Source organism: Manduca sexta, chromosome 16 (genome assembly GCF_014839805.1).
Source record: "Manduca sexta isolate Smith_Timp_Sample1 chromosome 16, JHU_Msex_v1.0, whole genome shotgun sequence".
In the NCBI taxonomy this organism is placed as follows: Eukaryota; Metazoa; Arthropoda; class Insecta; order Lepidoptera; family Sphingidae; genus Manduca; species Manduca sexta.
This window is the reverse complement of record NC_051130.1, coordinates 11,021,426-11,032,964: the sequence shown is the minus strand read 5'-3', so window position 1 is coordinate 11,032,964 and position 11,539 is coordinate 11,021,426. Positions and strand designations below refer to the sequence as shown.

At 35.8% G+C, this 11,539-nt stretch overlaps 2 protein-coding genes across 2 annotated transcripts in view; one reads left to right on the top strand and one right to left on the bottom strand.

The window, feature by feature from the left end:
* Positions 1-630: 630 nt before the first annotated feature.
* LOC119189524 (hillarin-like) overlaps positions 631-11,539 on the bottom strand; it is a 33,664-nt gene continuing 22,755 nt past the window's right edge. Inside the window, exon 3 of the mRNA XM_037439428.1 lies at positions 631-780. Within this exon, the coding sequence (XP_037295325.1) occupies positions 646-780 (135 nt within the window). The 3' untranslated portion in view covers positions 631-645. The remainder of the gene's footprint in view (positions 781-11,539) is intronic.
* Positions 2,181-5,002, top strand: LOC119189483 (probable methylcrotonoyl-CoA carboxylase beta chain, mitochondrial). Its single transcript, XM_037439283.1, is given in 4 exon segments — positions 2,181-3,290; positions 3,292-3,551; positions 3,554-3,826; positions 3,829-5,002. Coding segments are annotated over 4 exon segments (1,665 nt in total). The 5' UTR covers positions 2,181-2,379; the 3' UTR covers positions 4,050-5,002.

Genomic DNA, 11,539 nt, shown 5'->3' with positions numbered 1-11,539 from the left:
CTAGTAGACCTATATTGCCTTGATGATACTTATGTCAGTTCAGTACAAGACTCTTCAGGTTCTGTCGAAATTTTTGTAGTTTAATGCAATGAAGTATATATAGTTTTATGCAATTTGCTCTTTACATACAATTTAAAACAAAAGCTATTTCAAAACTTAAATGATTATCTTTACTTAAATGATTACTTTATTTGCAAACCGTTCTAGGATCTACATTAACATATTCGTTTGGAAACGAAGGGACACCCATATATTTTGCATACAAAGTGAATGCCCGCGATAGTTTACATTCTGAAACAATACCGTAAACGTAACCGCTGTGAAATATGGGGATTGGAGCTATGTACTGCAATAACTCCTTTTCGGCTTTGTACGTTGTACTATGGAATAATAGCAAACTTATAACTATGTATACTTATGGCAGAACACATAAATATTTGGGTAATATATTCATTGTAACAATAAAAGTGTAAATTTCATAAAATAAAAATTTGCAAGCTACTACTTAAATGATGTATAAGATACTATTAGTTTATTTTGCACGTGTAAATATTATTTTATAATTACGTAAAGATTTCTCAAGATACGATTGTCGAACTTTCGCTTGTCAGTCTGCGGATTAATTGTTGAGCATAACTAAATCAACTAAACATCTCCTAATACCTGTATTTCGTCTCGTATTCTTCTGTTCTCTTCTTCTCTGTGTTTGGAGAATTTTCTATATAAATCATCTTCCTCCTGCCGATGTTTCATCTCCAGTTTAGTTTGTTCATCTCGATCCTGGAACAAGGGATAATTAGGTCAATTTCATTAAAAATCCAGACTAATTTTATGCAATTGAAAGTAATTGGTTGATATTGATCCTGATGTATGATGTCTGTATTTAATTTATCAATTTATGTTGGTATTGAGTTTCAAATAATCTTGGCTGATATTTTGATATTTTTATTATTACCCTAATAAAGGCGTTACAATACCTTCTTCTAGTGGCGAAATATGAAATTTTCCGAAAAGGAATCCAAAACAACATATAGGTACTAATAGATACTAAATTACTTTTATTAGGTAGGAACTTTATACTGGAATATTTCCTAAATATCGTCCAGCGTGTTGGACAGCTGTATAAACTTTAAGATTCATTATTTAAATTTATCTAGGATACCATCTATTCCAGTAAATAAATTGATTTTCTGATATTATATTCACTAGCAATCTGATATTCGAAAAGCAGTTCCTTAATAAAAGGGTTTCATTCCTGGAGGGTCATAATTGTAGTGTGTGGTTATTATCAAAGCTATTCCAATATATTATTTACTAACATTTTATTTTGCTGTAATAAAGTTAACAGACAATTTGTCAGCTAACATTTTTCACTATGAAAGTGAGTAAAAGCTCAGATTTATGTTACAGTTTAACGATGATTTATAAAGCCACTGTATCGAATGTTGTTTAAGTGTTAACATATAATTAATGTGCGAGGTTGCACGCGATGAGTGATGGCCGGTGGTCGGTGGTCCAGATCGGTGCTCACACGTCATCCCATAGAAAGTGTCGCCACCTGGCGGCGGCGCGGCGCGAAGAAAGTGAAACGTTCCGATTGTGTCGTTCACCTGCGCGGTGCGCGGTCGGCTCCGTCGGCTCGGTGCCGCCGCGACAACCGGTCACGGCCTCGCAGATTATGATTAGATACTCATACACCAAGCCGGCATTTTTTACCGCGCTAGCTGTTACTTATTGTAACCGAGATGAAACCTATTGTCGGCCTTTTGTTTTATAATAAGTTTTTCCCTGTGGCAATGCCATATTTTGACTGGCAATAAAAAGTGTTGCAACCATTTCGACACGACCGAAATATTCCAAATTCAAACAACGCGTGCACCGATAAAATAAAATGCAACGCGTGTGTCGAAATGTAAGCAAAGTAAACGCGTCTCGGTAAACTTGTAAATCCACAACAAACAACGTTCAAGGTCCGTTCGTTTCACAGTATGCCGTCGCGGTCCGACCGCCGCGCACTGATGTGGGTCACGTCACGTCATCATCATTTAATATATATTCTAAACGCACATTAAGCTTCGCTTGAAAGATTTACTTGTCATTTATTTCAGTGTGCAACACCGCTAACCGCGCGTTGCCCGTCGCGCTGTGGATCGTTGGCATCGTAACAATATATAAAATATTACGCGCGCAGCGATGTCACAATAGCAACGCATTATCGGTTCATACATAATACGAGTTTTTATCAGAGCAAGGGTCGGTCGCTGAGGAATTTGTTTTCGTACAATTTAATCGTGTTGATAACGGTATAACAGCAGGCCAGTAGCGCGACGCTGACTCGCCGACCGGTCGTGTTCATTCTGTGTCTAATTACACATTTAAATGCTCAAACTCGTCAGAGGTGTGCGCCGGCTGAGCGCGCAATGTCGGCACAACAGCCACGCGACCGTCATCGGCACCGAGCCAAACAGAAGCGATCCTTATTATCAAGAGAATAGGGCTAAAATGGACGAGTTGGTCGACGAGTTGCGACAGAAAACTGCGAGCGCTATCAATGGAGGCCGAGAGGAGGCGGTGAAGAGGCACACGGCAAGAGGCAAACTGCTCGTCAGAGACAGGATAGACCGGTTGGTGGACGAGGGGTCCGACGTTTTGGAACTGAGCACTCTCGCTGCCACTGACATGTATAAAGGCCAGGTTCCGAGCGCGGGCATCGTAACGGCTATCGGCAAAGTTTACGGTCGCGATTGCATGATCGTGGCCAATGACGCCACTGTCAAAGGTGGCACATATTTCCCTATGACAGTAAAGAAACATCTGAGAGCGCAAGCAATCGCGCAGGAATGTCGACTGCCTTGCATTTATCTCGTCGACTCTGGCGGGGCTCATCTTCCGGACCAGGCTGATGTGTTCCCGGATAGAGAACACTTCGGCAGGATATTTTATAACCAGGCTAATATGTCTGCCGAGGGCATTCCTCAAATATCTGTGGTGATGGGGTCATGTACTGCAGGTGGTGCATATATCCCAAGTATGTCTGACGAGAGTATTATAATCAAAAACCAGGGAACGATTTTCCTAGCCGGCCCTCCTTTAGTGAAGGCTGCTACTGGAGAATCTGTGTCATCAGAAGATTTAGGAGGCGCTGACTTGCATTGTCGTCAGTCTGGCGTGACAGATCATTATGCTCAAGATGACGAGCATGCTTTACATTTAGCTAGGAATGCAGTTTCCAATTTGAACTGGAACAACGACCAAAGAACTAGAATATATTCCCCAAAGGTAGATGAACCTCTACGATATCCAAGATCTTCATGGTATTGTCGGAGCGAATATTCAAAGACCATTCGATATTAGAGAAGTTATAGCACGAGTGGTAGATGGAAGCAGATTCCACGAGTTCAAACAACTCTATGGAGAAACTTTAGTGTGTGGATTTGCATCTGTTTACGGACAAGCAGTAGGTGTTATTGGAAACAATGGAGTTTTACAATCGGAGGCAGCTCTGAAAGGATCTCACTTCATCCAACTTTGCGCAGCTAGGAAGATTCCTCTTTGTTCCTACAGAATATTACTGGATTTATGGTAGGCAGAGAGGCCGAAGCAGGTGGTATAGCTAAGAATGGAGCTAAAATGGTGACCGCAGTGAGCTGTTTCAAGGGACCGAAGGTTACTGTCATTGTAGGAGGCAGTTTTGGTGCTGGAAACTACGGCATGTGTGGACGCGCATACTCCCCCAGCTTCCTATACATGTGGCCCAATGCTAGAATATCTGTAATGGGTGGGCCTCAAGCTGCGACTGTTCTATCCTTAGTAGCAAAAGAAAAGCGATAAGAGAAGGTAAGACGTGGACTGATGAAGATGAAAAGAAAGTAAGAGGACCATTAGAAGCACAGTTCGAGAAGGAAGGTCGTCCGTATTACAGTACTGCTAGATTGTGGGATGACGGAATCGTCGCTCCAGTCGATACAAGGAAAGTGATTGGACTGAGCTTATCAGCAGCATTGAATGCTCCATTCAGAGATAGCAAGTTCGGTGTCTTCAGAATGTGAGTCAAACGTTTACATCACAGTGGTTTCTCGGTGTTATTTACTTCGTTATGAATGAAACGGGTGACCTTTTGGAACATGGAGGCAAATAACTTGGTTATGAAACATAGTCGGTTCAGAATGGAACGTTAGTTTTTGTATTTTTATAACGTAATGTAAAGGATACAGGTAATTTTGTATTTTTTTTACTTCTTTGCAGATAAGTTATTATTGTCATATTTTAAATAAATGTACTTAACAGTAATAGAGATTACCTATATCCTCTATTACTAGCCGATTTTTGTATATTAAATTGCAATTATAAAAATCTAAACATATAGTTATAAAATATTAAGCCGATGGTTTTAAATGATACTGAAATTAAGTCTATATCTTATCTGGGAGATATTTTGTATTAAACCCCAATTAACGTAAAGGTATACTGTACTGATTATTATTTCCGCAGCCATGATAATTCTTTTTATCTATACACTGTGTATGATAATAGTAACTGAGTATGTAAAATTGAATATTTCGTACACATTTCAAATTAAAATCGAATACGTCGTCTGCTGTTTAATGTAATTATTTAAATTTTTGTTACGCAACAAAAACGTGTTCTGTGATAACAAAATGTCAGCAAGTTATTTTTGTATTTTATTAGAGTGATTAAATCATTTTTCCTTTATAAATGGTATCTATGCAATTGTCTTCTTCGTTATTTTGGGGATGTGTATTTTCTTAAATTGATAATTGTACATGTCTCCACTTTATAATTTCAGCTTCGTGGAATCCTATGTTGAATAGAATTGAGTTAAGATTTTTTTTGCTCTTATTTCGAAATATTAATCATTTTTTTCTTCCCGTTTGCAGTAATACCAAATGTTTCATAATGCTGTGTGCCTATTATGTACTATTATAAAGCGCAAATGATGTATTTACTATTTGAAGAATATTAATTATACACTTTATATAAATAATTTATCTTTATGGAAATCCAAGCCAATAGAAATCGATTATATGCATCAAATAAGTCTTAACATTAAAATGTGGCTCATCCATCAACTACGTACGGTACCATTGCACAGGGAATAAGTCCCTTGACGATAATTCCGGTCCGGGTTGAGACTTGAGACCCGCTTTCACTCTATATTACGTGACTGACAGAAATGGCAATAGATATGCCAATTCAAAACATACTAGAATAGCCAGTATTTGAATGGATTAATGGTAATTACATCGAGTTAGTAATCTTGAATGTAATTGATCGGTGACTGGTGTCGGCTGCTAAGTCGACGTATACAAATTATCGTTCGTAAAAATTTAAGCACTTTCTTATGTCGATGGCATTGATTCGTTTGTAATCAAATAAAAAATAATATTTCGCTATTCTATCGTATAGAATTGGAAAATAAGATGTAAAGAATGTATTTATCACAACTTCGAATAAGGGATCATCCATAAATTACCTTATACGAATTTTATGATTTTCGAGCCCTTTTCCATCCATGTCACCCGTGGTGACAATTGCGTGACTCCTTGGTGTGACATCATATGTTTTATACATACCATGTATCACTGTTTTTGATCACAGTTAATGTTCTGTGTTTTAATACTGAAGATTTTGCTATGTCACGTCACAAAAGTTATGACCCCGCCCGCTAATCACATAATGTCACATTTCGTTAACACGTTCCTCAATCTTAACATGTGCAAAATATATATATGGATAGCCTCTAATTATTATTGAACGATCGATAACGACTTTAATACTGCATCTTTTAATATATCATCCATACATTACGCAAAACGGAACGTGACAAATTCTACTACTTCGCATTCAGGCACTCCCAAACGTATAATTATAAAGTTCACATAACGTTAATACGAAAAATCTATATTAAGTTGCCATGCGATACTAGCACTTACTTGCAATCAAAATTAGTAAACAAGAGACGGCAGGAGTTGCTCTTGAGGTTTTATCTATTCTGTGCTTGCCTTTATGAAAAACATATTTTTTTAAACATTATCACAAAAGATCGCTACCGGCTGAAGTCTAACAAGTCATGGATTAGTGGTACCAAAGCTACTAACCAAAGAATAAAACTAATAATGACTGTTTTAATAAGTATATTCTGACAAATCGGAATTTCGTCATGAACACCACAACTATCTACACCGCTAGTTTCAACTCATTGATGTAGTTATTCGTGATAAAACACAAACTAACATTTATTTCCATACACAAAAACATTCAAACAGGATATACCAACAAAAAGCAACTGCAACTCCCATTGTATCAAAATTGACGCAAGCTAATTAATAGAACAATAGAAAAGTAAAAAACACGGTGATTTATATGCAAATGTAAACTTTGACCCGGCCGTAATACAGAGTTCAAGTTTAAAAGGACTTGCACCACTCACTTTTAACGTTTGCGACAAGGTCAGTGAAAAATGGTTTTTATATTGACAAGGAGTTTGCGTGTTTAGGCGACACGCAGACGTTGTCATGTTACCGAGAAACACTATTAAGAAGCTGAAACTTGTTGAAGACAGTTTCCACGGCGCATAAATTTATTGTATGCAACTTCGAAACTAAAGATAGCAATTCTTTTTGCGTTCTGGATTGCAATTGCTGGACCAAAAGTTATTCTTAGTTTTAAATTTCGTTTAACATATATATATCGTCGTTGTAGGTGGAGAACTAAATAACTCGGATTTTGGCCATTTTGGACTTTCATCACTTTTGTGTTGCCCAAAACATGGCGCATATTTTGGCCCAACAAGCATTTCATTATCTTATTCCGTTTCGAAATTATAGCTTTTTTTATGTTAAAAGTGGAGAAATAAATATATTCAAATAATATATATTTTGTTGTAGAAAAAGTAAATAATGTAACGAAGGTATGCGCTTACAGTTCTCCACCTACAGCGACGATATTAACTTTTATATATATTAGTTCTTTCGTTGGTGGGGGTCATTGCCTAGCCATTCGGAGTGTGAATAGAAGAACTATTATGTTTTTGGTCAGTTTTCAGTCTAGAAGTACTACAATATAATATTAGAGTGAATACCCACGTAATATTATCTTGACATTTCAATTAAGTTACGAAATAGAACATTTGATTAGAATTAATTTACATATCGTGTTTATTCGATCTTTTATTTAAAAAGCCATTTGTGTTTGAACAGGTCAAGAATAATATGAAATAAGATAAGAACACATTTATTTAAAAGTCTTCACTACTTCGCTTCTATAAACTATTTGATCATAATTTCTTGTCGATGCCATAAGTTAGCAAATAATGATATTGTAAAACAAATAGTTTGTAATTTCTCTGTCGAATACTTTTTATAGAAACATGATATTAATCGATTATTTGATCTCAAAACATTCGGATATCATGATTTTTCATCATCAGCGATATGAGGTACACTGCGGAACATAGGCATCCCTTAAAGATTTATAGATGGACTTGTCAAAAGCGGCCTATTTCCACCGAGTACCTGCGATCAATATCATGTCGGTTTTAATTGATATTATTATTTATCCACGGTTTAGAATAACTTATATTTTCTTTTATGACAATCCTTACAAGGCCCTCTAATCCGCACCGCATTATGTTAATAAAATACATTGTTCTGTATACCGTTCCATTTTACGCTTTCGTACCACAACGGTAGCATGCGTGGAGATTTTTTCAAGCGGAATTCTTAGCAAGAAAATCCAACGTCTGTACTAGAGTCTATTAACAGAGTTAATTGCTGATATACATGGCGATTGCACGGTGGCCCGCTTTTCAAAACATGGCTATTTTTAATGGGAATGACTTACATTTGTGTCAAGTATTTAATTGTGTAATGTAGGCTGAATGGAATGTTACCTTTGCTTAAAAAAAGTCTCGGTTTACGATTTTACATGATTTTATTCCATCTAGGAATATAAACATTTTTAAACATATTTTTTTGGGAGGCGTTTGATACAAGTTCTTCTTAATTTTGTTCGTTGTAGCAGAACATTTATTTTTTGCGAATACCAGAGAAACAAACATGTTATTATTTCTCCAGTGCAGTCCTGCATTAATGATCGCCTGACACCATTGTGTTATGAATCGTTTTAATTAAATACTGGCATGTTAGCGAATCATTGCAAGGAATGCAGATGATTATATTGATATTTATGTGATTCTGCAATTGTGCAATTGGAGGCAATTTTCCTCACGGTCGTTGGGACGTTGTGCTAATGAACTTCCTACGTGAATATCAAACATATGGTCTTTTGTTCCTCAATGACGTGACCATGACGCTACTTATAAGTGGCCTGACTTTACAGACAGTGGTCAATTTCGTATTAAGGTAGAACTCATGTTTGGATTCGTATGATAGGGTCCCGAGATGAAACATTGAGAAACATTGTCAACGTAAAAACTAAAAATAATTATGGACTTTAGGAATTCCTCATTCCATAAGCGTCCTAAAATCTGTGTACCTCGTAAATTCAGCTAAAGTTCTAAGTACAAAGTAAAACCTTTCTTAACAATAAACATTATCTCTTTAAATTATTTTAGCCAAAAAGATGATTAGCCGAAAACAACTTGTTGCACAAAAATATACTCAATATGTAGGTATTATGTTTGTCTCTATATCAGACAAACAATCTTAGCCAATTATATTTATACCTATACGTCATACATACTCAATTTCGAAACGAATTAAATAGTTACTAAATTAAACATACTACATAGCGGTCTACTGATTCGATAAATTGAGACATAGATGCATCAATTTGCTAAACAAATATAGCCTCAAGCTGAATTAGACATTACTAAATTAAGAAATATAGTTTCATAAAAGAAACGTTATAAGCTATTAATAAATTCGATGAGTGACTCAGACTGATTCATAATTTGCCAAAATGCCCAATATTGGCATCCATAGACAAAATTAGAAATGCGATACGCTATAAAACCTATTTGGCTGTATGGATACGTCATCTTTGACATTTGATAATTAAAAAATGGAGTTCATTGGTTTGTGGCAATTTTAAAAGCGGTGCGAACAGATTTTTATTGCATTATCGCTGGCTGAGATGATTCTTTGTATTCTAACATATTTCCCACGCTTTAAACTTTTATACGGAGACAACGGTAAAAGCCAGTTATGCAATGATTGTTAAAACTCGTCTACTGTTTTATTAACTGAAGTTCAAGCCATTTCATTCAGTAATAAATTGTCGTTTTTTTATTCTTATAAAATGAGAGTAAAGCCTACATATTGGGTGCACAAAATGGCTGTTACAAAACACCAAGTCGATCGAGCCTGTTGTTTTTCGAAAATCACAAATTTTCATTAACAGGATTAGGGATAAAACCCAAAATAATTTACATCTTATGTATAGAGTTAATCAGTGTTATTTTTATGGCATAGGTCAGCCTAGCACTACCGTTACTTGCCTTGTGACTTTTAATACCAAAAAAATTTGATGCTTTGCCAAACTTAAGTGAATAGAGAAGGGTTTTCGAATTAGAACACGTGAGGGGTGTTTGGGACTTTAGAAATTTTCAAATTTAGAATACTATACGTTTAAAAATGTTCCAAATCTAAAGTTATATTCCGTTGTTCTTTTCCGATGGGAACTGAGAAGTGGGTGGGATCCCACTAATTGGGTTGTGGGATGATATTGCTCAGAATACAATAAGCTCTATTAAATTTGGCACCCACCAATATTTATAAACAATGAGCTTTGGCGCCAGCATAATAAAACGAACAAATCGTAAGTTCGTAACTCTGTCTATGAACTAACTATATATCGATAAAAAGTTTTTAGTCTTGTCATCTGAAAAATAATTGAACTAAAAATTAATACTATTTTATAAATGTAATCCAAAATATACATTAAATATAATGTATTTTGATATATTTTGCTGTTACATAGATAATTCAATCTGAATTAGAATTTCGGACTATTTGCTTAAATTCTAGGTAAAAGCCATATTGGGCGAGTGTCGTGACCTAAATGCCCTTACGATATGAAGCAAGACCACGCTGTACAGAGGCCACGTAATCGATTATTCGTTTTACTAAAATCGATTCGCGTGTCCGATGTTATACAAATCACTACGTACGTGTGTACGTTTGTGCACGATTTTCTCAATTAAAGTTGAATTTTGCCACGGTTTCAATTTAGTACAGTTATGTGAAAAGAAAATTTTAAATGTTTATTTACTATTAAAAGGCTTTAATTTAACTTTATTTTTTATTTAGTGGCTTGTCCCTCTGACTCTTGATTTATTTATTGTACAAAAAGCTATCAACGAAAAAAAACTGAGAACCTTTAAATGCTGTTAAGTCACTATCTAGTATTAAATAACAGCGACACGAAACCGCAGGCGAAGTATTAGTTATAACACTTTCCATAGCAAAGGTATTTCCCTATTCAGCCACATGGCCGTTGCATACGATTGCACAATCATGCCAATCACCCGTTCTTAATTAACAACTTTCTATCTTCGAGTCAACGAACGGGTATGTCGTATCTCTTGAAGATTTTTTGATTGTTCAATGTATTGTTTATTTTTGGTTTGTTTCTTACAGCTAACATTGGTTCTTTATAGCTCGATTAAGTATTATTTTTGAATTAAGATTAATAAAAATCGAATGAATTCCAATCAATGAATGAAGTAAAAAAGTACAACACCAACCAAAGTAGAAGTGCATTGCGTTCATCATCCTGAGATATAGAAGCTAAGTTCCATAATTTCCACTATTTTTTTTGGCAGCCGTCATGGCTATCGCCTGGGTTACCTTGCTAACTATGTACAGGCGATCCTCCGGTTTAACAACCACTATTACTCCTGGATTTTTCCAGTAATTAGTCTGCCCACGGTGTCTTTTAAACTGATGGTCTTTGCTAAGCACGAGCCCTTGCATACGTTTAGACTGATAATTGAAAGGTCTAAACGGATTTTGATGGAATGTTTATTATCGGAGTACATATTAGTGAGGAGTGGCGAAGGGTCCATATAACCTGATTCCTACCGGCTTCCCTTTTGTAATTTATGTAAAATCTATCATCAGAACAGTTTTCAAGCCGCATTTATACCTAATATATATATTATTAGAAGTTTTTTTTTTAATTCTTGTTTAAGGAGCTTGGTCGATATTTCACGACTATGTCGCTCCATACGTCCACTTTTACCCGTGCCTACTCACTTTTGATGATATCATTTTTTTTTTAATAAAGACCTAGCCTCATCCGATAACGGAACCGACAAAAAACTGCCCTCATTGAAGCTCAAAGAATGAGGTTCTCTCCGCACACACTCCGACAAAACATGATTTACGTCATCTCTTACTCCACACACAGAGCTATTAGAAGTTAGTACTTATATGTTGTCTCGGATAACATTTCGAAAAATTACATCCTCCCCACTGTTTGACATTCATGATATATTTTAACAAGAACGTATACTGGGTATTCATTAGCTGTGTCTATTCCCACGTAATAAAAT